This window comes from Pelobates fuscus, chromosome 3 (genome assembly GCF_036172605.1).
Source record: "Pelobates fuscus isolate aPelFus1 chromosome 3, aPelFus1.pri, whole genome shotgun sequence".
NCBI classification, from domain to species: Eukaryota; Metazoa; Chordata; class Amphibia; order Anura; family Pelobatidae; genus Pelobates; species Pelobates fuscus.
This window is the reverse complement of record NC_086319.1, coordinates 224,635,116-224,663,075: the sequence shown is the minus strand read 5'-3', so window position 1 is coordinate 224,663,075 and position 27,960 is coordinate 224,635,116. Positions and strand designations below refer to the sequence as shown.

At 42.6% G+C, this 27,960-nt stretch overlaps 1 protein-coding gene across 1 annotated transcript in view; it reads left to right on the top strand.

Moving 5' to 3' along the window:
• GSAP (gamma-secretase activating protein) overlaps positions 1–27,960 on the top strand; it is a 130,321-nt gene that overhangs the window by 22,035 nt on the left and 80,326 nt on the right. The window contains exons 6-11 of the mRNA XM_063448150.1: positions 2,210–2,263; positions 10,708–10,796; positions 11,639–11,708; positions 12,721–12,770; positions 15,528–15,632; positions 16,405–16,464. Of these exons, the coding sequence (XP_063304220.1) occupies positions 2,210–2,263; positions 10,708–10,796; positions 11,639–11,708; positions 12,721–12,770; positions 15,528–15,632; positions 16,405–16,464 (428 nt within the window). The remainder of the gene's footprint in view (positions 1–2,209; positions 2,264–10,707; positions 10,797–11,638; positions 11,709–12,720; positions 12,771–15,527; positions 15,633–16,404; positions 16,465–27,960) is intronic.

Sequence of the window (27,960 nt, the reverse complement as noted above, 5' to 3'; positions counted from 1 at the left end):
GCAATCAATGGCCATAATTCTAACATCATGTGTTGTGTGGAAGGCAGTGGTGGAGATGAGTGATATTTACAACAGTCCTCAAACTTTATTACCCACTTATTTTGGAGCAGTCTAGAATTTTAAATAGTCTGCCACATCCTGTAGAGTGTGTGTGCATGTATGTTGCTGTAGCTAACACACGCAGTTGCAACTTTACATTTATTCAATTCCACTGGCAGCCAATTAATACATTTTATGCCATTCACTACATAAAGGGTGCTAATATACTAATCACCCACAACATTAAAACCACCTGCCTGAAATCAAAGTCACTGTCATCAAGGAACACCATTGCCATGAAGGTGTGTATGTGGTCTGAGACATGTACCAACTACCTAAAGATTTTCTAAGTAACATTCACATGAATACCGGGATCCAAGGCTTTCTAACCAGTGGTGTATCCTGGTTTTGTGCTGCCTTAGGCAGGACAAAACTCAGGCGCCCCCCACCCAACCCTTCACCCATGCCCCGCCTTCTAAATACACACACACACACACACACACACACACACATTCACTGACCGATACGCATACACTAGCTAACAGACACACTCACTAACACACACACTCACTAACAGACACACACTTTTTTTTTTTTTTTAAATTTAACCCCCCCAGCCTCCTTACCTTTGGGAATGCTGGTGGGGGGGGGGGGGGGGGTTCTCCCTCTCCCTGGGGTCTAGTGGGGCTGCTGGGCGGTCAGGCGGCACTGGCAAGGGAGCACTTTCCCCTGAGTGCGCCGCTCGGCTCCCTCGCGCGCCGCAGAGTAATGCCGGGAGCCGAAATATGACGTCATATTCTGGCTCCCGGCATCACTCTTCGGCTTGGGAGGGAGCTGAGCAGAGCGCTCAGGGGAAAGTGCTCCCTCGCCAGCGCCGCCCGCCCGCCAGACCGGATTGTTTGTTAGCCGCAATGCTAACAAGACATTTGCCCTGGGCATTTGGGGGCGGCTTTATTTGCCGCCCCTGGAAAGTGCCGCCAAAGGCAAATGCCTTGTTTGCATCGCGACTAATACGTCCCTGTTTCTAACACCTCCGCCTCCTTCTTCTAACACCTCCTTCTTCCGATAGTACATCCTGTTTACATTTTTCTCGAGGTAAATGATGCACAAGCACATGGCCATCCTCCTGATCTAAAAGAGAACCTGATTCATCAGACCAGGCTTCTTTCTTTCATTGCTCCATTGTCCAGTACTGCCACTTGCGTCCCCATTAAAAGTGCTTTGGTGCTCTGACCGGTCTGCGGCTAGGCAGCAATCTGCAATGCGCTTTGTGTGTTCTGACACCTTTCTATCATGGCTGGCATTAAGATTTTCAGCCATTTGAGCTACAGTAGCTCTTTTGTGGGAATCGGACCAAATGAGCTAGACTTTGCTCACCACGTGCATCAATGAGCTTTGGGCACCCATGACGTCTGTTTACTGGTTGTCCTTACGTGCATCACTTTTGGTAGGTGCTATTCACTGCATAGCAGGAACACCCCACAAAACTTGCCGTTTTGGAGACACCGTTGCCTATCCATCACTATTTGGCCCTTATCAAAGTCACTCAGATATTTTAGTTTCTCCAATTTTCCTGCATCCAACATGCCACCTGTAAACTGTAAGTTCGTTTGAGCTGGGTCCTCATCAACCTTTTGTTCCTTTAATATTTTGTAATTGCCTAATTTATTGTTAAATTTCACCCTTTTTATAATATTGCAAAGTGCTGTGGAATAAGTTAGCGCTAAATAAATACTAATAATAATATTAATGAAATTCAAAAACTGACTGTTCACTTGCTGCCTAATATATCCCACTAATTGACAAGTGCCATTGTAACAATATACTCATTGTTATTCATTTCACTTGTCAGTGGTTTTAATGTTGTGGCTGATGTAATGTAGTTACTTGAACCTCAAAGTAATTGTACATAAATGTAAGAAGTGAGAATATTTCCTCTAATGTAGGATATTGCACTGTATGATATGTACTTCAATGTATACCGTGAAGGTCTTATTGAAATTTGTTACTTTTATGAAGACTAGAACACAAAATGTAAAAAACTAAAAATAATATATATATCTATGTGAACAAGGTAATCATGCCCGAAAGGGCATTCCATAAAATAAAGAATAGGTTATGTAGTTAAAGGGTTATTCCAACACCTATTTTGTTCCTTTTGTGTTTTTAGCTGTCAGTTACTGCATTTCATCTGAAGAAACCAGACGTCTACCTCATTGGTCAGGTACTGTATTATGCTTGTATCACTCTTTTTATGCTTTTTGTGACTTTTTAGTGTGTGTATATGCGTGTGTGTATGTATGTATGAATAGTATAATATATAGAGAAAGAAATTACTTTTGTGCATCAACTACATATCTCAAGTTGGAATTTAGAATGTCCTACTTGGGCACAGAAACTTGAGAAATGAGTTTTCCGCAAATATTCTGAAGTTCCAAGCTTAACATGCAAATTATTACATTTCTGGTCACTGGTCCTTATGGCTTACAACCCATGCTATGGGTATAAAACCAGTTGTGTTTAAAACAGTATCCGTTGTTAATGGTATCTACAAAAATACAGGTTGAAGTCTGAAACATAGCTCTTTTAAGAAAAACAAAACAAAACATATGACATTCATGAAGCTGCCCTCATTAGGTCCCATGGATAATTATTTTATTTTTTGTTAAATTAGTCATTTTGCTTCATCTCATCCCTGTGCTCTCTTTTTCTTTTGTACTCACTAGTTTTATATGTATTAATAACGGTAATTTTTGCACTGACAATTTTGGTTAAGTATTTTATGGCTTTATTGCTAAGTTGTCTTGGGTTACCAGTTGTTGGGTGAAGACGATCGACGAGTCTACACAATTTCATGACCAGGAAACAAGTTGTAGTTCAGCATGTCCTTAAATCTTTGTTTTCCTTTATTAAGGAAACACTCCAAGCACCATAATCACTACAGTGCAATGTTGTTGTTGTTTTTTTCTTCTTGTTTTTTTAGTTTTACAGTTTTGGCAGAACCAGAGTCCTTTCACTTTTTTAGGTATATGTTTACTGGTCTCTTCTATTTACACTTTAACAAACTTGTACCTCTGCAGTAAGCACTTTAAATGATAATATAATACATGTGTTTCTAAAAGTTAGACTTTGCTTTCCAAAGACACTTTAAAATAACTGCGCTTTAATAAAAGTTAATTGCTTTTTTAAATCGGTGGTTTTGCAGTGTTCATGCACATTTCCTCAGTAGAGATGTCCCGAACGGTTCGCTGGCGAATAGTTCCTGGCGAACATAGCTTGTTCGCGTTCGCCACGGATAGCGAACATATGCGATGTTCGGTCCGCCCCCTATTCGTCATTATTGAGTAAACTTTGACCCTGTACCTCACAGTCAGCAGACACATTCCAGCCCATCAGCAGCAGACCCTCCCTCCCAGACCCTCCCACCTCCTGGACAGCATCCATTTTAGATTCATTCGGAAGCTGCATTCTTTTTTTTTTTTTTTTTTTTTATAGACAGAAGTGTGTTATATTTGAGCATGCTAGGCTGAACGTGCGTATATCATGGCTAGTTGCACTGAGGGTATGAGTATATAGCAGTAAATTGTTGTGAAAGATGGCTGTCATGTTTAGGGTGTAGCTTGCACGTTATCAACTGTGTATTTATATCAGCAGCTCCACCACTAGTTATGAATCAAGTGTGAGTCGCCCCATGAGATGAGACTAGTGAATAACATAATACATGAACGGTTAAGGTAAAGGCATGTAAGGAACTACGACAATAAACTCTTTAGGAGGTGAAATAATTACATGTTTAAACGCTTGCTACTTTACGATTAGTTAATGTGCAGAGAGCAGTTCATGTGATCAAAGGCATGGTGTGGAGGATCGGCTATAGTGGGACATGCTTGGCAGGCTGCTGTTTACTGCTTGTGCTCATTCGATCCCTTCTGGGCACCAGGTGCAGACCCTGGGAGTCCCTGATACCTGGAACAACAAAGGCAAGTCTCTTGCTGAGTGCCGGGTCCGCGGCTTGAGGTGGTGGAAGCTTGTTTTGTCGGGTGGTCGGATCTGTCCCGGTGGTGCTTCACGTCCGGTGTGGGATTGTGGTGGCTTAAGGTGGAGGCGAGTGCTTGACGTGGGGCAGGTTCTGCATTTCTGTTTGTGCCTCCAGTCCCGTCTTCGACGCCTTTTGTGTTGGTGGATTTTAATGGGGACTGCTTCGCTTGGCTGTGGTGGAGCTTGTTGGGGCTTCCTGCTTGTTATTTGCTTCCAAAATTGATTAAAGAGTCTGTCCAGCTTAGACTCAATATCCTGCCATGCTCTGCTGGTACCAGGAGGACACGCGGCTGCCGCCATATTGGGAGAGTCGCAGATGAGTATGTCAGCCTGGGCGGCTGTTCTCTGTGCGTCCATTAGCTCCAGACAGCCTCTCAGGGGTGGACCGGGATAACCCCCACCGGTCCGAGGGGGGGGGGGGGTAACGGAGCTCCTGCCGGGAAGTAGCTGCTCCTGGGCATCCCAGGATCGGGAGATCGGCCGCCTCTCCCGCCCGGTGAGCACCAGGTCACACTTGCCACGCGAAGGTAAGTAAGACTCTGTCGAGTTGCTGGCCGCTATTAAGCATGTTGGGTCGGTCAGGTAGGAGCAACATTGCTGGGTCATCCCCTTCTGGGGTGAAATTAGCTTGTTGGTAGCTGCTTAAAGTGAGATATTGAGGGAGCTCACACGAAGTGCATCTTTCCTCCATGACAGCTAGGCCCCACCCCCCGGAAGCTGCATTCTTAGTGAGAGGAGGGACAGTGTAGCTGCTGTTGATTTAATAATGAAATCGATAGCTAGGCTAGTGTATTCAGTGTCCACTACAGTCTTGAAGGACTCATCTGATCTCTGCTGTAAGGACAGCACCCCAAAAAGCCCTTTTTAGGGCTAGAACATCAGTCTGCTTTTTTTTTCCTTTTTTTTTTCCTGTGTAATCTAATTGCAGTTGCCTGCCTGCCAGCGTGTGTGTCAGGCTCACAGCGTATACCGTGCCCACTTGCCCAGTGCCACCACTCATATCTGTCAAAACTTTTTTGACTGTATTTTTTTTTGACTGGGTGGAGGAAGAGACCTTCAATGACATCAGTGAGGACAAGGAACGGGACATGGCTAGCTTGGTATCCAACCTTGTGCAAATGGGGAGTTTGCAGTTGTTTGCGGTGCGTTAAACGGGGAGTTTGGTCTGTCACTGTGAAGCGGGCGTAACCCTTACACTACCTGATCGATACAACATCATACCTGATGTTTTAAAGCACGTTATTCCAAACAATTTAGGAATGTTAGGTGATTTATGCCCTTTATGGATTAAAACAAGACTCTGCATCAACTATGTAATTTTCCATGGGAGTTTTGCCATGGATCCCCCTCCGGCATGCCACAGTCCAGGTGTTAGTCCCCTTGAAACAACTTTTCCATCACTATTGTGGCCAGAAAGAGTCCCTGGTGTTTTAAAAATTCGCCTGAATGGCAAAAAGTCTAAGCCTATTGAAGTCTATGGCGGTTCGCCCGTTCGCGAACATTTGCGGAAATTCGCGTTCGCCGTTCGCGAACGGAAAATTTTATGTTCGCGACATCTCTATTCCTCAGCTATTTAGCTATTCCTCAGCTATTTAGACGCCTGATGTCTGCATCCAAAATAACCCATGTAGGGTCATAGGTTTAGCAATGTGTATTTTTCTTTTTTTGTGTGTTTTTTTTTCCTATATGAAATTTATCAATTCCTCCTATTCAATGCAAGCAGCCCCTGAAGCACAGAGTCCATATAGTAGAGGCATTGTCTCTATATCATATGATCATCTTATGAACGTTTTATTAGGCCGTTTATATTAGCATTTCTTTTTTGAGAGTATGAAACCCTTCAGTTGGTAGTGCCTTGGCAATAAATGTATTGAAAATATTGAAATTTATGGTCAAAGACTGCAGGTTATTATATTCCTATTTATAGCCTATTTCAGTGGTGTAAATTGATATTTTGGAAAGTTAGTATTTAAACAGATGAATAATTGTTAAAGGAACCCTATAGCGTTAGGAATACAAATATGTATGCCTAACGCTAGAGAGTAAACGGTGACTAGGGCCTCGTTCTGCAGCAAATAAATGGTTAATTAACCATTTATTTTCTTACCTTAATCCAGCGCCGGGCTCCCTCGGCACTTGTGACATCTCCTCCATCGATGTCCGCTTTCGAGTGGACCTGAATGCGCACGCGCGGCCAGAGCCACACGCGCATTCAAACCTGCCCATAGGAAAGCATTACTTAATGCTTTCCTATGGGGATCTTTTTTTTACTCTGTGAGGACATCCAGCGTCCAATAAGTGCGATTAACTCAGTGTAAATCGCGGAAGCGACCTCTAGTGGCCTCTTTATCCTTTATCTCCATGTTACTTCTTGTGTAAATTAAACATGGGGAGATCTAGTTTGTTCTTTATTTTGTCATTACACAACACAAATTTAAATGTGCACTGTAAAGTCCTTTTTTCAAAGAAAAACAATGGACCACAAGCAAGTTAAAAAGCTGCAGAATGCCACTAAATAGAACTGGGTTAGGCAACCTTTGGAACTCAAGATGTTGCGGACAACAATGCCTTGATGCTTTGCCAGCATTATGGCTAGAAGGGCATTGTAGGAGATATAGTCCATAACATCGGGAGTGTCGAAGATAGCCTACTCCAGAACAAATAAATAAAAAAAGTAAACAAAACATAAATTAAAGGAACTGTGTGAACACGAAAACCATATTAGTTTAATGAAATGGTCTTGGTGTATAGATCATGCTACTGCAGTGTCAGTGCTCAGGTCTTTGCCTTGTAGGAGTTAAAAGAACATGCAACACTTTTACAGAAATATACAAACAAAACAAGGTGAGAAAAGTTTTAAAACTATGTAATAAATGTTTATTAATTTACTATAAATGTTGTCCGTTTGCTTTCTCTAACTAGGGGAGCTTATTCTACTCCCATTATGCTGCCTATTTCCCTTTCTCACGAATCTCATAAATACTAGATGCATGGTCATCACTTTTGCAAACAGAATAAAGATGTTGAGAGTCAGGAAAACAATAGTGATAAACTATTCTCTGGCGCCATTTCTGGTTTGGAAGTTGAAGTCTGTAAATCGGAAAAAATGCCTGTTATTTATCACCTACATATCTGATGTTGGACTTTCAGGGCTCCTTCTTGGGCATAGGAACTTGAGAAATCATGTTTCCACATCTATCACAGAGTTTTAAGCTTGACATTCAAAGGAACACAGACAGGTGTGGTGTTTCAGACTTGTAACCCTTTAAATTATATATATTTTCTACAAATAAAATAAAAATATATAAATAAAAATTATACACAGACCTTGAGGAAAAATATTTTTTAGAAATCCAGACAAAAGATGGATGTGTGTGTGTGTGTGTGTGGATGAATGGGTGATTTTGTCTGATAGATGGACAGGTGGGTGGATAGATGTTTGAATAATTAGTGGGTGGATGGAAAAAGGTGTTTTGAATGCTGAATGGTGGGTCACTGTAAAAAGTCTCAGGGATTTGCATTGCTAGTTGGTGCACTTGTTGCACCTCTTCCTATAATATGTTATTTTGCACATAGACCGCTGGAGCCATCTTAATAACCCTACTATTTTCATATAGTTATCATGTAATAGCATCAAAATGCTCCTTGTGAGCAGATGTCATTATCCAGGACTAGCACGTGATACTGTGTATATTGGCTCTGAAGAGTAATAGGGGTGGGCTGTAACACTCTACACGTGTGTGCTGCTGCTGTGTGCCGAGACAGGGTCACCATTGACAGGCTGGCATTGGTAGAGTTAAAGTTGGTTTGAGACAAGGAAGAATTGAGGATAATTACTAAAGGCACCCTATCTGATGCAAACACTTGCAGTTTCCCCTAGCCCTTGTTGGCAAGGTAAAGTCAGACGACATGCAGCTGACCTATTCCTGTATAGTGGGACCACCCTGGAGGGTAAATAAGAGATAAGGGAGAAGGTAGAGTTGTGTGGATTGGAGAGTAGGAAGGTTAATTTACATACGGCTCATAAGAATCTGCACATCTTGGTAGCTCATGAAACGTATGTCATGCACACGCATTAAAGCACAAGGACGACTGACAAACATTCTAGCATCCTGCATCATTGATAAGTTTTGAGATCTTTCAATGCATGCATATTGCGATTATTATTTTTTTTTAATTCTTTATTTTGGTGTGCGAGGTGATTAGTACATACAAGCTCTTGGTACCCCAACAGCATTCCTCGAGCATTTTGTCAAGCATTACATTAGGAGCAGTGGGATAACGAGCACATTTTTATATATTTAACAGCTTTATAACAATAACTTTCTATCTGCTTGCGTGTAGAATATGATTCAGGACTATTTAGTTGCGTCTTATAAAAACAGTGCGATTAGTCTCTAGGAGGTTTACATCATATCACATATTCTGCCCTGTTTATGTTAAGGTAAGTCGCTTACTCCACGTGGCTATGTAAAGCTTATTAGTAGATGTGAACATGCAATCTATGTCTATCGCTGAGAACGTGTAGGTTAACTTGCGTGAGGAAACAAACATTTTATAGCTAAACATTCTAGGTGCAGGTCGTCTAGGTTTGGCTTGTTTGACTTGCTTACAGATGCGGTATTTATTCCATCGTGGTCCCTCACACTAAGTCACCTGTCTATGCCTAGGTACATGCTAATCTGGGTATAAGTATTATATCAAGGCTAGGCGCACAGTTCTATGCATTTATAGATTCGAGACACACATTAATTATTGTGATGCGGCAACTGAATATATCCAGTCATGATAGACATACACTATGCTAAAGTCCTCTGGGTTCCCCCAGATTTGAGTCCCTTTTCGAGCCAACCAGCCGGTAGAGAGGTGCAGCTCCAGGAATGTGTGAATAGATGGTGCCGGTATAAACCGGGAAGACAAGGGGTGGTGTTGCATGCAAATCAATAATTATCGGTAAATAATAATCAACAGTGTCCCTTTCACTTAGCTGCTGGGTACTATAGCGCCCTGTGGTGAGCAAATGTCCCGGCAGTGGTGTGATAGGCCTTTTCAGGGTGGCTTTTCATCCGATCCCACAGGTGGGCCAGCGCAGACCGGCTGCTTTCTTGTCTGGCAGACTTGTGGCACTCAGGCGCAGGAGAGGCTGTGTGCTGATCTCGGACCTCTGTTTGCGGGCCCTATCGGGTGTGCCAGGTAGGACCTTGCTTGCTCTTGGTTTAGGCTGTTGTGTGTATGTTGCAACCCTCCTCGGGGGTAGTTTGTGCTTGCCGATTAGGGCCTTCTTCGCTCTCCTCTCGGGTGGGTAGCATCTGCTCTTTGTATTAGCTTGGGACACTTTCCCGCCCTCGTCTTGCTGCTTCTACGTTTGCCCGTGGGTAGCTTTTGAATGGATGCTGTTTGCTCCGCTCTATGTGATAACTTTGCCCAGAATTTGTTAAAGATCTCGATTTTGTTGGTCGCTTCAGTGTTAGGACCTGCTGCCTCTGATTGCATTGTTTCCTTGCCGCGTGTTGTGGAGTTAGGCGTGTCCGCCATCTTGGGTGTCGCCGCTTCTTTCCTGCCTGAGTGTCACGCTACCACTGCTTTGTCCAGAGCTGCGCTTTTCCAGCTTGGCAGGAATCGGGATATCCCCCACCGGTCCACAGGGGCGGGGGGGGAAGGTGAGGCAAGAGTGCTCCTTCCTCAGCCAGAGAACCGGGAGAGCGGCCGTCTCTCCTCGGCTCCCACCCGTGTATGCCGCAGGCCACGATGTGGTTGATTCAGCCAGTGAGGGTCTCAGATCTGGTATCTCCCAATGCAGCATCGCCTCCTGGTCAGAATTATCGCTGTCCTCAGCTGGTACTCTCAGGTGGTCGGGTGAACCCAAATCTTGGCCTCAGGCTCAGGAGCTCCTAGCAGGCACATCTGCTTTGCTCGGCAGGTAAGCTCCGCCCCCATTGCGATTATTTTTATGTTTTTATTTTTTCTCCATCACTTCTAGGGATAAGAAGAGTAGCGGAACTAATGTGTAGAATTTTGGTCCCCCTTTATTGCAAGGGTGGTGAAAAAAGATATCCCCATCTATCATACAACTCTCACAATGCTATGCCAGCTGGAGAGCTACCATTTGCCAATCGTTGCAAGGTTGTATTTGTGAGCAGTGTTTGTGCGTTTGAATATAAGCATGTTTTGTATAGAGTATGTGTGTGCTTGTAGGGGTGTATTTGTATGTACTGTTGCTATTGAAATGCTGCTGTGTACTTGTGTTTGTGTTTGAATGCAGCTCTTTTAAATGTGGATGTACAATTGTGTCTATAGTGTCCCTTTAAAGCGACTCGAAGCAAATAAGTTTATTGTAGCTGTTAAGCTGTAAGGATATATATATATATATATATATATATATATATATATATATATATATATATATATATATATATTTAATCCAAGCAGATTTACCAAAGAATAAATCTTTCCCAGCTCCCAGAACTCAATGCTATTGACGCTGCCAGTGTTTAGGGGTGGCTGTCATAAGAGCTGCAATCACTATGCACTCGCTGCCCAAGAGTCTAATTTTATTAATACATGAACTCCTTTGCTTCATTATGCCGCAGTTGATTTTGAAATAAGAGAATGTTTGTTTGTTTTCTTAAGGTTTAAGGTACATGGCAATATTGGTGGAAATACAACCCATCAACAATGTGAAAGTTCTCAAAGTAGTGGATGCCAGTATGAGAGTTCAGGTAACCTGCTGTTTGAAATCGTGTTTTAAAAATGTAATTTGACATTGTCTGGATTTGGTAGTAAGTGTTTCCGAAGATGATAAACATCAAATAATATATCTTTAAAAAAAAATAAAAAAAATTAGGTTTGTATTTGTAATGCTAACTATGATTTTATTGCAAGTTGTTTTTACAATTGTGATAGGATATGTAAGTGCTAGATATTATCTCCCACTCTCATCAGTTATTGATAACATAGAACTATTGATAACATAGAACGGAGTGTTGAGAGAAAAACTTAACCCCTTAAGGACCAAACTTCTGGAATAAAATGGGATCATGACATGTCACACATGTCATGTGTCCTTAAGGGGTTAAACCGTTAAAGGATGTATCCTTTTGTTAAAGAATGTAATTTTTATTGAAATATCCAAATTTCTATAGTTCAGCTATATTCGCTTTAAGTTTGCAAATTGATTATCAATTGTCCTCAATGCCAATGTGAATAAAACTCAATTGTAACCATCCAAATCCTTCCTTCCTTGCCACCCAACATACCTAAATCTTGTCCTTAAAGTGCTTTTTCATTAACCCCTTAAGGACACATGACACGTGTGACATGTCATGATTCCCTTTTATTCCAGAAGTTTGGTCCTTAAGGGGTTAAAAGTACTTGGCATTATTTCTTCACGCCATCAGAGTTTACGGTCTCATTTAGTATGCATCCAACTAGAATACACAGATGTATCTTTTCAGTGGCTCCCCCTAAAACTCTTTTGTATGTGATTAGATATTTAACAATATTTCTTGTACTCTCTCAATGTATTTCATGTATTTTTTTTCTTCTGTAAATCTGTGTTTAGTTTTTATACCCAACGGAAGGATGCCATCAATTTCCTGAAAGTCATCTTTTGGTGGTTTCAGATGAAAAGTGTGAGTATTGTCTTATCTAATCCTTCTGATCAGTCACTTTGATGGACATTTAAGAGTCTTGGACATTGCTGTAACATTAAATAGAAGCTATGCATATCATGTTCAAAGGCAAATTCCTGTTCTAGATTTGTAGGATGAGAACATTTAATGAGGAGTAGGATATGAGAATTTACTTTTAATATTTTTTGTGAAACTATTTTAACAAACCCAGGCAGCTTGCCATCTCTTGAAAATAAACTAGAAATAGCAAGAATATATATGTATATATTTTCCTTTCTTCTGTATAAGAAAAAAAGGCAATAACTTGAATATTTAGTACTGTATCTATTTCTATAATAGTATTATTTAGTGCAGACATCATTTAACAGTAAGTAAAGTTAAAGCAGGGCTCTCAAATCAAACACTGAGCTACCCACTATTTTAGCATATAAACATATCTTATAGCAACGGAACCACTGCTATTACGTTAATTTATCTCTTCTCATTTAATCCATCCCTATGCTGGAGAATCACTAGGTGCTTAATTGGACTTTGTGGTCTCAATATATATGTTGTGTGGTAAATAGGTATTTTGTAAAACAGAGAGCTGTAAAGATTTGTATTACATGTGCATCAATTTTGGGCATGTATTGAATTGCTGAAAAATGTAAATTTAAGCAGGAAGTGTGCCATATTGGTGTAATTAACCAAATACGTGAAACCCTCTTAATAATTATAATTACTCTTTTTAAATATCTGAGTTATAAATGAAGCTGGGTGAGGCCAGAACATGTAGATCAGTTGCAGAATATGCAGAACAATTGCACTTGTATAAAAAAATTATATCCTATGAGAAAACATGAAAATGTGAATGAGGGCATGTTTGGCATTGCATTGCTTTTACTTGCAACATACTTGAGGGGAGGGGATCGAGACTCCGCTATCTGTAAACTGCTGTCTTTGCAATTAGTATAGATAACTATCATTCCTGAAGCATCCATTTAACATCTCTAATTTATTTTTTTCTTGTCAGATATTGAATTATGCCATATAAGTGTTGTCACTGAAGATGGAAATAATGTGGTAAATGTTTGATTTTCCATTTTATAGAAACATTAATCTTAAGAACAATTTTAGAAAAAAATATACACTTCTTGTCACTTATTAGTATTTGTGTTGATTGTGTTTTATTGTTAGTTGTGGACATATATTATTTTGTGAATGAACATAAATGGTAACTGCCATCGATTTTAGGTGCTCCATTTACAACCCAGAAATGGGCCACCGGCACACAGAAGGGGGAATGTAGCCTATATGACTTGTTGGGTCTTTGTTGTGCGCAAATCTCACGGAAGACGTTTCCAGTTCTGTGCACAGAACTAACCTTGTCTTTTTTAGACTCCAGCTCCCAACAGTGCACACGCCAAAGCTTTTCCTTGTTTTATCTTCTCTCAAGAATTCGAGAGTAGAGGTTATTTACTACTGTGATGGAAAGATGTTGCACGTCATTAAAAATAGGTACATAGACTTCTATAGCCAAGTGCCTCTACAGCCAGGTGTGATGTTGGTTGTGGGACAGATGACCATTTTGCATTTATCAGATAGCTATATGAGATAGATAGATAGATAGATATATATGTGATATTCATGAGATATATATGTATACACAAACCACGATCCCAGCACTCAAGTTCCCTGGTCTTTAGAATGCCACTGTGCTATCTCCAGCCATAATACAGGAATGAAGATGAGTGCACTCTGGGTCGGGTCTCTAGAAAGTATAGATGCTTTTATTCAGCACAAATCATACATCAACGTTTCAGTACTTCAGTATGTCCTGCGTCCACAAACATTGCATTTCTACAATATGGTATGATAAAAATTCAAAATGATATTAAGCTACAAATTTAACACCCAACGCATACAGATAAGAAATCAACCACGATTACAGGTGCATTCTGTATAGGGATATAGTGACAGAGAATCCATAATTGCAGTGCTCTGTAGGAGAATGAGAATCAAGACACTTTGTTTTTGTATTGGGGTATGTTAAATAAAGTGCTGGTGCTGGATTGGTGGTTATATGAGGTGGGATCTACTGGGGAAATAATTATTATAGGAATAAATAAGGGTCACCCTTGATAAAGGCCTTAGTGCTGAAACGTTGGGTGTTTATTTCTGTCCACTCATGGGTAATAATTTTTTTTATACAGCAATTTATACATTCTTTGTTTTTTCTGTATCTATTTTGATTATTAAATTTTTTTCATTTATGTACTATTTGCATATGTAATATACATAAGGATGATGTTCACATTGCGTATCTATTGAATATTGATTATTGTATGAATTTGCTCTAGGCATATATAGATTCATTTATATTATGCTTGATTATGAAATACAATGTATATTTTATTTTTTTTTACTGAAATTAGCAGTGCAGGTATTTTCTCAAATATATGGTTATTGTTATACCAGTGGAGTGGGTGGTTTATATACCCTTTGCACACAGACTATATATACATTCTGTACATTGAGTGGTTACCCCTACTATCTTTAATTCTGAAGCAAATCTTGTAAGTTTGTCTTTTTAAGTATTATTATTTGTCCAATAAAAAAGATATCCTTGCATACTGCAATACTCTGGTATTTTGGGAAATGGTCTACTGGACTAATATGGCTAATTAAATGATATATATATATATATATATATATATATATATATATATATATATAATGTACACCAGTGCACGCAGCTACATACACTTAAAGGACCACTATAGCCACTCCGATCACTTCAGCTCAATGAAGTGGTTTGGGTGCCAGGTCCCTCTAGTTTTAACCCTGCAGCTGAAAACATAGCAGTTTCAGAGAAACTGCTATGTTTCACTGAGGGTTAATCCAGCTTCCGCAATTCTCACTGTGAAAAATCGCAGCGAGGAGATGCTTTCCTATGGGCGGTTTGAATGCGCGCACGGCTCTTGCCGCGCATGCACATTCTGAGATGAGAGGTGGATTGTGGCGGAGAGATCCCCAGCGCTAAGGGAGCCTGGCGCTGGAGAAAGGTAAGTGCTGAAGGGGTTTTAACCACACACACTCTCACGAACAGACGCATACACACTAGCTAACAGACACACACAGTGACATACAAACACACACTCACTGACCGACACACACTCACTGACACACACACTCACTGACACACAAACTGACACTAGCAGACACACACTCAATAACACCCACACCCACAGTAATAAACACACACCGTAACACACACACACTGACACATATACACACACTTTTTAAAAAAATTGAATCCCCCACCCCTTTAACCCACGGATCAATTTTCGCACCCGGGCCCCATGGGTTGTGTGTACGCCACTGTGTGTGTGTATATGTATGTATGTATGTATGTGTATATATATATATATATATATGTGTGTGTATGTATGTACATGTATACATTTGATTACAGTAAATGTGTTTGTTTATTTATATATATATATATATATGTGTGTGTGTGTGTGTGTGTGTGTGTGTGTGTATGTATGTATGCATGTACATGTATACATTTGATTGCAGTAAATATATATATATATATATATATATATATATATATATATATATATATATATATATATATATATATATATATGTATATGTATTGCCAAAAAAAATGTTTTTTAAATGTGCAGGCCTAAAGAAACTAATAAAATCACCAGCATTCATATTCTTGACACAGGCCTTTTGCTTCAACAATATTCTCTTAAACGTAAATATCTAAATACTGTATTTTGTTTGTGTTTTCTGTGATTTAAATGTTTAACTTGTTTGTTATAGGTAATCGCAAACACCGGTCACTTTCCTAAAGACAGAATAGCAGAAGAAGTTGTATGGGCACAGTGGGATGCTCCGGGACAGAGGCTTTTCTTTATCATCCCTAAGGTAAAAAGAAACTAAATAATTTTTGTTATTTTTATATATATATATATATATATATATATATATATATATATCTCTATCTCAAGCGATAAACTGGAGCACTCAAAAGGACTTTTCTATAGTGGGTTTATTTATACAAAAAAGCTTACATCGAAGTGTAAATCATCTGTATCGACGTTTCGACCCCTCAGGGTCTTTTTCAAGATATATATATGCCATGACCTTCTGCTTTTAGAAGTGGTCATGGTGGTATGAGTCTGTATGTGCAATGTTTTGGTTTGAACCGCTGCACATTCAGAGATATTAACCCCTTTGAAAGGGACTCCCTACCCTCTCTTTCACCATCCTATAGCAGGGGTTCCACACCCAGTCCTCAAGTACCCCCTACCAGTCCAGGATTTAGGGATTACCCTGTTGTGTTATAAAAAAAAAAACACTTTTGACAAAACTAGGTAATCCCTAAACTGTTAGGGAGGTACTTGAGGACTGCTTTGGGAAGAATAATTTTTTTTTTTTAAATATCTGGATTCGTGAACTATTTACATTACAAGTGTATTTTGTTAGACCATGACAGTTTGTAAGATAAGCACTTCAGAATTATTATTTTTTCCCCCAAAAAATAAAAGTAAAACTGAGTGACAAATGTTTTGTTACCCTAGTGTAGTGTTAGACAATCTGTTTTGTTTTGGTCGCTGAAAAAAACAAAAAACATGGCTGTATATTATGTCTCCTCTATAAGTTGTCTATAACTCAATATTACTTTCTGTCCTCCCAGCGTTCCAGCTGCGTTTTGCATTGTGTGCAGTTTTATCCTGATGATCATTTTAAATTTGTAGTAAGTGCTTTTCAGTCTTCTCTTGCTACATATCCATGTGATTTTGAGACCTTTGTGTTCAGGAATGTTGTGAACTATTTTCCCCAGTCACATTCTGTATGTGCCTAGTATTGAACATGGGAGAATTAACGTGCTGAAAAAGCAAAGGGCCTTCTAAATTGTTTGTCATATCGTTGAAAGCACCACATCTATTAGAATGGAACAGTCTGTTTTAGCAGAAGTCAAGTCCAAATCATAAAAAAAATCATAACCTCCTAAACTTTACAGGTGCTACTATACAGTCAGATAATGTTTTCTTGGTACTCGATAAACTCAGCTATCCATAAAATGATTAGATTTATAACACCAGCAAACATGGCAAATGTTTCATGCCTGGCATTGAGATTGGTAATCTGAGACATAGCTCAGCCATGAAAACCTACACAGGAAGATCCGAATGAGCATTTGTGTTCCTGCTTTAGAGGCGAAGTTATGAACTAAGTAATTATTGTCACAACAGGTATAGGTGCATTCTGTAAGCTTCTATGGCTTGTAAATTAGTTTATTTTAATTACATAAAATACACACTAACAATCAATGTACGTATCAATACATCAAACCTATGGGTTCCCTTTGACAGCTGGGGCAGTTTTTAGTGGCCCAAGACTAACGGGTGAGCCGTATGCAGTGCTGAAAGTCAGCACTGCAGATGGCCTTTCAAATCCATAGAGAACACTGCAGTTGAGCAATCAATCTATGCCACAGTCATTCTCTCACTGAATCGAGTGGTTGGGAGATCCACAGGCTCTTGATAGGGCTAGGAACGAGATTAGGATTGATGTCACATACAATTAAAGCCATTTGTGTTCTTTAACAAACAATATTAAATATGTATGTGGGCTCTTGAAGAGAAATCCTTAAATACAGTGGAACAAACCTATAACTCAATTTCAAGGTTGTGTTTTGGTTCAGAACATGGACAATTACTGCTATGCCCCTGTCTGCCTCAGTATAGCAAGCTGTCTGCTGACATCATCAAATGTGTTGTTCTGAGTCAATCACAGAGCCTCCCCAATCAATTGGCGGAGACTGTGAAGGAGGCAGTTCAGGGGCTGAGCCAGCATGATTCAAACACAGCCCTGGCCAATCAGCATCTCCTCATAGAGATAAAATGAATCAATGAATCTCTATGAGGAAAGTTCAGTGTCTGCATGCAGAGGGAGGAGACACTGAATGTTTGGATGCATTTTAGGCAGCCATGACCCAGGAAGGATCTCTAACAGCCATCTGAGGAGTGGCCAGTGAAGTTATCACTAGGCTATAATGTAAACACATTACTGCATTTTCTCTGAAAAGACCGTGTTTACAGCAAAAAGCCTGAAGGGTATGATTCTACCCATCAGAACAAATTCAATAAGTTCTAGTTGTTCTGGTGACTATAGTGTGTTTTAATCACAGGTATAAGTGAGGATTAACATGAATCCTCACTTTGTCAGAAATAATACAACAAAGTAAATGTTAATGCACAGTGGTCAACAAGTTGGTAATATGCAAAAACAAGTACAAAGTAAAGGGTGCGCAATTAAAAACACCACCACACAATGTGATATACTTATATCAAGGAGGACCTTACAATTTGTCTCTGGTTATCTGTAAAATATAAAACTGCATATATAGAGATATTTAAGTACACAGAGGTAATGGCTCACTCACTCTTCCCAGTGCCACGAATAGCAGGCTCAGGCCCTGGGGAGATAGCGCAGCTAAGCGGACAAGGGCACATGTAAGAGTGTGGGGATAGATGCATGGGATTGGTGGGGAAGAGTCTGTGGGTGTGATTATGTTCTGTGTAAGACAGTGTGGGGGAGGTCTTACCTCAGTGCCACTTGGGATTCGGGCCAGCAAACAGCTTCTGTCCTCCTGCTCCTGTTTGCCTGGGCCTGCAGATTTACACAGCTTGATGGTTGAGGCTTTCTGGCTTCCCTCGGGGCTGCTGCAGCGTGGATGGAGGCCGGCACCTGTGGGAACAATTGGCAAGCATTAATAGAGGTATGGCTACCGGTGTGGGCCCCCCCGCGGCCTACCTCCCCCTGGAGCACCCCCTGCGGTCTCCCCTGCTGCCTCCCATGCGGTCCCTTCCCCTGGGGGCCGCAGCAGCACTGTCCCCTGATCCCACTCCTCGGGCCTGGTTGCTGAGGTGGTACCCGGGCCCGAGGCATCCACAGGACCCCCCAGACACGCGGCCTGACAACTGGGGCCTGGATTTGCGGCCTTTCTGCGGCCGCGCGCGTGGCACGGCCTTCTGCCACGAGGCCTGCCACTGCCGCGCGGCCTGCCGCATCCATTGCCGCCCGGCCTGGTACTCCCAGGCCGGGGATGCGGCCTCCTTCCGCCGCGCGGCCTGTTGTGTCCACAGCCGCGCGGGCCCTCACTGCAAGGCCGGGGATGCGGCCTGCTAATGCCGCGCGGCCACCTGGGGCGTCTGCCGCGCGGCACACACATGGGCCCCCTACCACACCATCCGCCCCGGCCGCCAGCGCTGGATTGCGGGCCGGGGGCGGTGGGCGGCGGATTCAGCTCTCCGGGCGGCGGGCGGCCGCCCGGCACCAGTCCAGGTCCCCCCGCGGCCGGCGGGGGGTTGGGGCAGTGAGTAGGCCCCCGCGGGCCGCGCGGGGTACCTTAGTACCGCCGTTCGGGATAGGGGGGATCTCTTTGCCTATCGGGAGCCTCCTCTGCCAATGAGGAAGGCTCCCAGGGCTCTGTCTCCCCTTCTTCTCCCAGGGGACCCAGCTTTCCCTTTCTTGGGCCCCCTGGTCCCCCCTCCTCGTCCCCATTTTCTGCTTCCTTCCCCCCCTCTCCTCTAGTGGGCCTGTCCTCTCCCCTCCTTGTTCCCTCTCCTATGTTTTCTTTCCCCCTCCACTGGGTCTCCATTCCCTTTCTGTCTACCCCTCTATGTCCCCGTCCCCCCCCCTCTATCTAGCCTGGTCCCCCTCCCCCCCTTATCTAGCCTGGTCCCCCCCCCCCCCCCCCTGCTGTCACTTACCTCGGCCATCTCCTCTGGGGCGTGGGCTCTCCTCTTCTCCACTGCTCTCTCCTCTGGACTCTGCTGCAGTTCGTGGACCGTCCAGCAGGTGGCGCCTGGATCACAGCTGTTGTCTTCTATGGTTGCTGGTACTGCTGTTTCTTTGCCTTGTCCTTCTGCGTCTGGTGAGTACTTTTCCCCCCTCTTTTGGCGCTTTGCGTGCATGCGTTGTTCCTTCTTTGTTCAGTCTAGTCCTCCTAGCACGGTAAATAAAAATAAATAAATAAAAAAAAAAAATTAAATATAAATAATAATAATAATAAAAAAAAAAAAAAAAATTAATTAATAAATAAATAGAGAAAATTCAGAAATAATAAGTAATTTGCAGTACAAAAAATGAATTGTGTCCGTTACCGCATGGAATGAGGTAAACGACAGCCATATAACAGAACATACAACCGTGATTTAACTGTCAAGTACACGGTGGTGAATAATCGAAGCAAAAAAAAATAATAATAAACGAAAAAAACAAAACAAAAAAACAAAAAAAAAACAGACAACTAAAAAAAAAAAAAAAAAGTAGTTAATTACCAAACAGAAAATATATATATATATATATATGCACGGAGAATGTCTGGGTACAGGGACAGCGCTTTCCCCCCTTCGTTTTCAGTATGTCTCATTCGTTTAGGTACACATTCCTGCAGCATCTGGCGCAGCGGATAGCGCCGGCGGTGCCTCCCAGGTTCGCATGACGCTGGGTGTTGCTGAGCTAATATGGCCCGCTTGGCTTGCGCGCACTACTAGGGAGCATATGGGGGAAGGGGCTTTTTTACGAGTGTGTTCCATCCTGCACGGGGGTCCCTTGGCTAAGAGGGACATTAGGGGTGTGGTCGGTTGCACCCCAGGGTGCATATTCGAATGCACCCTGTGCTCTGGATAGCATGGTCGGGGAGAGGGCTCCCCGAGACTGCGCTGCGTGGTTCTGCGGTCAGGACACTTTCGGGACGCATATAGTCCCTAGGAGGAGCTGGGTTGGTGGAGGTACATTTTTGCACTTTCGTTGGCGGTGCAACCCTTCTTGGCCTGGGGCCGGGTGGGCTTCGGCCTCTGGTTTTACTGAGGACTTGCCTGGTGCCTCAGCACGGTGGTTTTTTCGTCCTCTCTGCAATCTGTCGGGAGGGGGACGTGGGTGCTCTCGGAGCTGGACCCTTAGTCCATGCGAGAGCTCCTTCGGGTGGTGTGGGTCCACTTTACCAAGAACGCTCGATTAGCTTTGTGGCGAAACCAGCTTCGCCACTGTGAACTGGAGAGGCCTGGCTGCTAGCCTCCTGCCCTGCGACTACGGCCCATGGACATATTGCTCTATAAACACTATATTTGGGCATGTAATAATTTATATTGCTGCTACTGGCCCTTTAAAATCAGCGATGGACATATTGGGACTTTTGGGACTAATGTCCCTTTAAGACTTTGTAACATATCACAGTAATACTGTCTTAAATATTATGTAGGTATTTATGTGTTCAGTTAAACTGGGGATATGTAGAAATGGGTGTTTTTTTTTTTTTTTTTTTAATATTTCTTTATTCAAAAAAGTTTTCACATTTTATATTACAATACAATTCGAAACATACATTATACACATACATATTGCATATTGCCCCAAATGCTATAAATAGATCCTACTATATAAAAAGAATGCATTCATTAAGGAGCAACAAGCCATCCCCCACATAGACACAAAAAAAAAAAAAAAAAAAAAAAAAAAAAAAAAAAAAAAAAAAAAAAAAAATTAACTGAGGAAGTCGTTATTATGTTATATGCCCAAAGTCTGTGGAAATATGATAGGGAGTATATCCCTAGAAGATGACCACAGACTAAAAAAGCTATTATCCATACAAGTATATCTACTGAGTGATTTAGGCAACTCCTTCAGACCCCCGTCCCCTCCCCCAGCACATGAAAAATTTATAAGTTGCCATATAGTAGGGAACAGGTGTTTAACCAAGATGAATACCAGTCTCTTTTTTTTGAGGCCAGTGACCAGGTATTAAGAATATCATTTTCCATTGTTAATTGAAGTTTAACTTGTTTAATTAGAGAGGCCTTCTGGAAAGGCTCGGAAGATTTCCATTGTCTTGCAATGGTAACTTTGGCTGCAATAAAGCAGTGAGTAGCTAAACATCTGTATTTACTTGATTTGAAAGGCCAATTCAAATGCAGAAGGGCCGAGGCTGGATTTTTGTTTATATCATTAAACGAAGCCTCATTCATTGATATTTCCGAAAAGATATTGAAGGTCCAGGCCCATAATGGCTTAAGTGCTGGGCAATACCACCAAATATGAATATATGTGCCTGAATAGGTGCCACATCTCCAGCAAGTTGAGTCTTGAGAAGTGTACATTTTAGCCAACCTTGTTGGAGTATAATACCACCTATATAAAAGCTTAAAGTGGCACTCAGTCAGGTTCAATCCATGAACAAATTTGTTTACCCAAATTAAGGAGGAAAACCAGTCGTTTGGGGAGATCGCTAGATTAAGTTCCTTTTCCCATATTTTAACCAGTCTATGCGGGAAGGGATCTAAGCCTTTAAGTAGCGAGTTGGCAACCGAGATAATCTTGGGTACAGTTTGAAAAGAGAATAGAGTTTGCAGCTCTTTAACACATGGGAATGTAGATTGAACAACATGTTTCTGGATATAGTGTTTGATACGAAAGTAAGTAAATATTTCTTTAGGTGGAATATGCAGATTATCTACCAACTGTTGAAAGGGTAAAATATTATCACCCTGCATAATATCCGCTATGGTTAAAGTGTCCTTATTAGGCCAGTGTCTCAATGATAAATCTTCTACATTTGCTTCTAATATATTTAGTTTGCAGGTTCTAAGGATTCGGTTGGTTAAACCCAAGATTTTCTTGATTTCTGTCCATATTTCCAAAGTGTGGGCCAGCGATATTGGGGAGTACGGTAGCACTCTCGAGAGCTTACCAGTATCTGACCAGATATAGGAATAAAGACTAGAAGCGTGTATAGCTTCGGATTCCATTTTATACCAGGGTTCAGTAAAAAATTGTGGTTCTTGTAGAATGTAAATGTGTCGTATAATGTTCGCATGATAAAGATTTATGATATTTGGGAAGTTTAGCCCTCCCTGAGACAGTTTTCTTGAAATATTTTTTTGACTTATTCTAGGCTTTTTATTGTTCCAGATGAATTTATTAATAGCCGATTGGATCATTAAAAGCCAACTTTTAGGGATTTTGAGAGGGACCATTGAAAACAGATACAGCCATTTCGGTAAAATATAGGAGTTAATAATATTGATTCTACCTGTCCATAAGGTCTCGAGGTTTTTCCATTTTTTTAAATTTTGATTCATATCTTTCATTAAGTACATTACATTCCTCTCCATTATGTGCGAGGCATTTGCTGGAAAACTAAGACCCAGATAATTAATTTCTGTGTCAGTCCAAATAAACTGGTATTTTTGGGATAGTGTTTCAACCTGTGTCGAAGATAAATTGATGGTTAAAGCTGTGGATTTAGATACATTTAACTTGAAATTAGAAATATTAGAAAATGTATCTATTTCTTTCATGAGTGCGGCTAATGATTCCTCCGGAGATATAAGAATAACCAGGGCGTCGTCCGCGTATAGTGCAATCTTTATCTCCTGAGTTTTAGTGGGGACCCCCTTAATTAAATGGTTGTTTCTAATGTTAACCGCAAAAGGTTCGAGAGAAAGAATATATAAAATCGGTGACAGGGGACACCCCTGTCTTGTACCGTTTTTAAGATCGAACCAGGACGAAGTAATATTGGGACCTACAGTTCTGGCCGAGGGGGAAGAGTACAGTACCATAATTGCAGTATATATCCAGCCTTTAAAGCCGTATGCCTTAAGGAGTTCTCTAAGGTAGTCCCACCCGACCCTGTCAAACGCTTTTTCTGCATCCAGAGACAGGGCCAGGAGGGGCTCCTTATGGTCTTTTGCTGAACCGATAACATCTATAAGCTTTCGAGTATTATTTGATGCCCATCTTCCGGGGATAAACCCTATTTGATCTGGGTGGATCAGTTTTGTAATGACCGATTTCAATCTCTCAGCAATAATGGCGGAATATATTTTCATATCTACATTGATTAATGCGATCGGTCTGTAGTTTCTTGGGTCCCTGCTATCTTTACCAGATTTTAAAATTGGGACGATATTTGATTGTAATAATTCCTTAGGTATGGCCTCATTTTCTGCAAGTTGATTAAACATTTCCATAAGAGGTTTTAAAAGATAGGATTTCATATATTTGTAATATAAGTTTGAAAAACCATCAGGGCCTAGAAATGGGTGTTTTATGTGTTAAATGTATCAGTATGTAAGTTTATGTCTTTTACTGTCTTTTTGCAACCATGTGGTTAATGGAGTCTGACTCTAGTCCTAGATAATTGGATTACTTCTCCAATTATCTCCAGGGCAGAAGGGAGGAAGCCGGGATGCATTGTGGGGGATGTTTTACTTCTGTTTGAGCCAGATTGTGCCATGCTGCAAGCCAGGGCCCAAAAGATACTTTTAGTAACTTTTAAACCCCTGGTCGGATTCATGACATTTTTTAATATGTTGTTCCCCTGAATGGATTGATTGTGGATATGTATTTTTATGTGAATGTGATGTATGGTTTTAAAGTTATGAAAGTTGTGTAAAAGTATATTTTACTCTGTATGCATAATGGGATTATGTGTCACACTAAGGGGAGGGGATGTGTGGGAGGTAACATCTATGTCATTGGTTCTTTTATGCCTCCCCCTGGGTGTGGCCTGTATGTGTGAGTTGGAAATAAAAGCCAGACTGGGTGTCCCAGTCTAGAGTTCTTGCTTAACCCTCAAAGCGATGTGTCGTCTCGTTCTTTGGGGGAATGGGATTGTTTGCTGACTGCCAGGAGTGTAAGCCGATGTCTGCTTTTCTTGTTCAGCTGTCCCAGTGTTCGTGTCGTTCCAGTCGGGAGAATGGTGTTTGCCGTAGCTGCCTGTGCATCTGGAAAGGGGGATATCGCCTAAACTGGGTTTTATCCTCTTGTAAGTGAAACGGTCCGTTACAAGCTTACTTCCCAATCGTTTAAGGTGCCCCTGGAGTCCGCTCTGCGGGTCCCCCCTTTGGGATGTGGTGCCCATGGAGGAGCGGGGTTGATATCCCCTGATTCCTTATTTACTCGATTGTCGTATCCTTCCGGGGGCTGGGTCTGAGTTGGGGGCTCGGCGCAGCGGTCTGCGCGGGTGGGGCTGCGGGGCCCTGGGGCCTTGCTGCCGAAGGCGGCGGTGGACTCGGTCTTCCGGCTGCTGCCGGTACGCCCGTCGAGTTTGTTTCCGGGCTGTGTTTCTGACGGTCAGGATTAGTTGGCTATGTGCCTCCATGTACGTTGCTCCCGGTGTCGCTTATGTGTGGGGCCGTCAGTGTCGCATGTGCGCACTCTGCTGCTGCAGTGTTTTTCTTGGTATAGTGTTTTGGAGTTCCGTGGGTCGGGATGTGTGCTCTTGTCTCCTGGATAGTGGGATCAATTCCACTAAGGGGATGTCGGTCCCCCTGGCTGCGGTTTGGGGCGTCAGGAGGGGGCGTCGGTGGTTTGGAGGGGCGTTGTGGGTTTCGGCTGCGCTACCCGTGGGCTCTCCTGGGTACGCTGGGCGTTGCCTATTGGGGTTGCCCTTGGGACTGTATGGGGTTCCTGCTGGGCCTCCTTTAACGCTGGCTTGTGCAATCTGGCCCCCTGTGTCCTTTCCGCTGGCTTCCAACTGTTTTGCCGCCGCAGCAGGTTTTTGGGGTTTTGGGCCATTTGGGCCCTCGGTGGTGTGCTGCCTCTTGCCCAATACGCTGGCTCTGGCGGACTCTGGTGTTCTTGGAGGTCCCCCTTTCTGGTAGCATGGCAGGCATGGGGTACCCAGCTCATGAACGAGTGGGTAGGTTTTTTCCTTGGGGACCATCATGGGGGGGTGCTGGCTGTCTTTATCGTGTGTCGATAACCGCTTCCCCGGTGGTGCTCTTGTACTCTGGTTGCGGTTCCTGGCTCGGAGTGGCTTGGGCTAGGGGCGGCTGGTCCGGGGTTTTTTGCCGGTTATTACCATTGTGTTTGCCGATGCTCTGCCTTGTTCATTATAGGGCGCGGTGTCGATTTATATGGCGGTGGAGGGGTGGTCGCTTGGTCCACCGGTCTGATGAGACTGGTCCGTGGGTTGATCTCTGCGGCGGCGTGGTGGCCCGCTCCAGTAAGGTGGGAGTGATTGGGACGTATGAGAATGTTTCTTTGTGGGTTCCGGGATGGGACTGCTCATCTACATGTTTGGTTACGGGTGTTGGGGGCGATTTCTGCGATTGGCTGGGGTCGGCTTCCCGTTCATGTTACGGTCGCCGGCAAGTGGGTGGAATTCTTAGATGTTGCGGGGTTGACTTTCTGCATCCTCCTGAGGTAGAGGGAATGCACGGGGTTATGGTTGGGCTCCTTCCATGCTGTAATGGGTTCCAGGATAGTCTGAGTTATACCGTTCGGGGGCAGTGCAGGGTTCCGTCCTTTGCCTGTTTTTCATTGGGAATGCTGTTCAGTCCCCTGGATTATTCAGCCTTCTCACCCTGTTGGTTCTAGGAGATTGGGTTTTTCACCCCCGTGTCCATTTAGTCGTGGTGTTCCTCTTGGGGGCTCGATTTCCTGGATAAGGATGGTGGGGAATTCAAGGGGCATTTATTTTGGTTGGGGGCGGCTACGGACGCCGCCAGGCTGGGCGTGCCTGCGCCAATGGTTTAGAGGGCTCGAATGGGGGGAGTCGGGGTGGTGGGTTCCTTGGGTTCGCCTTGCTGGTCTCTGACTGGATTTATCTCCGCGGTACGGTCCCCCCTCCACCCCGGACTGGGGAGGGTGGGATGTTCGTGTGTAATTTGGGCCAGGAGGCGAGGGCGGGTGGTTGGATCTTCCACCTTTGGGAGCGGAGGTTCGGTGGTCTGGCACCGGATACGTGAAGGGGGTGTGGCTCCTCCTCATACGAGGTCAGCTGTTCCGCCTCATGGGGTACCAGGGGTTTTGTCATCCCTGGGTGGCATGACATGGGTCAGTAACGGTTTCGGACTTGGGTGCTCTTCGATATGGACATGTTCCGCATTATGTTTCTTCCCCAAGGTTCTCGGGGGCTATCGCCCTTTCCTTTTGGCAGTGCGCCCCGCAGGTGAGTGCCCTGGTGCGCTGCGGTCGGTCATTGACTGGATGTGTTTCTGGGTTTGTCGTGGCCATGAATATAATAATAAAATAAATAAATATATAAAATAAAAAATGAAAAAATTCCTTTTTTTTAGACTTCCAGTTCGCCTTTTGGGTTTGGCCGGAGGTGGTCTAGTTATCTCGAGGGAAGGGTGCGCTTGCTGGAGGTCGGACTTGACCTCTGTTACTCTAGCGCTGCGTGAAGTGGTGGAACAGGCCATGGCTGGTTGTGGTGGGGTCCCCCGCTGATTTTAGGCGTAAAACAGCGGGGTTGTGGCGGGGGTATGTCCTTGCCAATTGAGTTTGAGGTTACGTTTAAGTAGATGGAATGAGATGAACAAGTTTTTTAAGGTCTCAAACCTCCCCTGCTCTAAAGGTTGAACTTTAGGTTGCCTGAGGTCTCGTGCCCATCGAGCGTGGATAAGGTCGGCTGATGGCAGGCATTGGAAGGATTTTTTATGACGAGGGGGGAGGTGAGAGGGAGTGGTGATTAGGAACCACTCCATGTTTTTATTGGCAAGGACGGTTGGGTCACTGTATAACACTATGGGTGGAGTTATATATGTATATATGTTAATTTATGCTTATTTATGTCTAATGTTTTGGTTACAGAAAAGAAGAGATTTAATAAATAAAGTTATGGATGTGTTATGCAGTAATTTAGTTGTGATAATAAATGCTGTGGCCTGTTTCATCCATACTAAGTGGTCTGTCGTTATTGGGGGGTTTAATGGGGTTAGATTTTGTTCTAGGCTGCATCGCGATTCCCCACTACGTACATACATGGCTGTGATGGCTTATCAGCAGATAAAGTTGCTGGGATGAATCCTGGAATTCTGTTACTCCCAAATATTCAGGAAACTCAAAGGTTTTTCTCAAATAGATTTACTTTAATAAAATGCAGAAAACAGGATATAGCAGCAGACAAGTAATTAAAAATGTCCAAAGTAAAAGCACAACGTGTTTCAACCATATCGGTCTTCCTCAGGTGCATAGTTCCTCATTCCCCATGTTTGTCACTTACGTATTTGGGGCACTTCCGGGTTCAATATAGTTCTTAAAGGGATCTGAAGTATTGGCAACATTTTTTCTTTTGGGACACAATACTTGTTGTATGCAATGGTGCCCTTACTTAGATTGTTGCTGCTTTTATATCTATACATAAAAGCTAAACATCCATTCTTTATTGTAAACATAATAAAAACTAAATAATACTATTAAAAACCATACATTTTAAAATATGAATATGAGA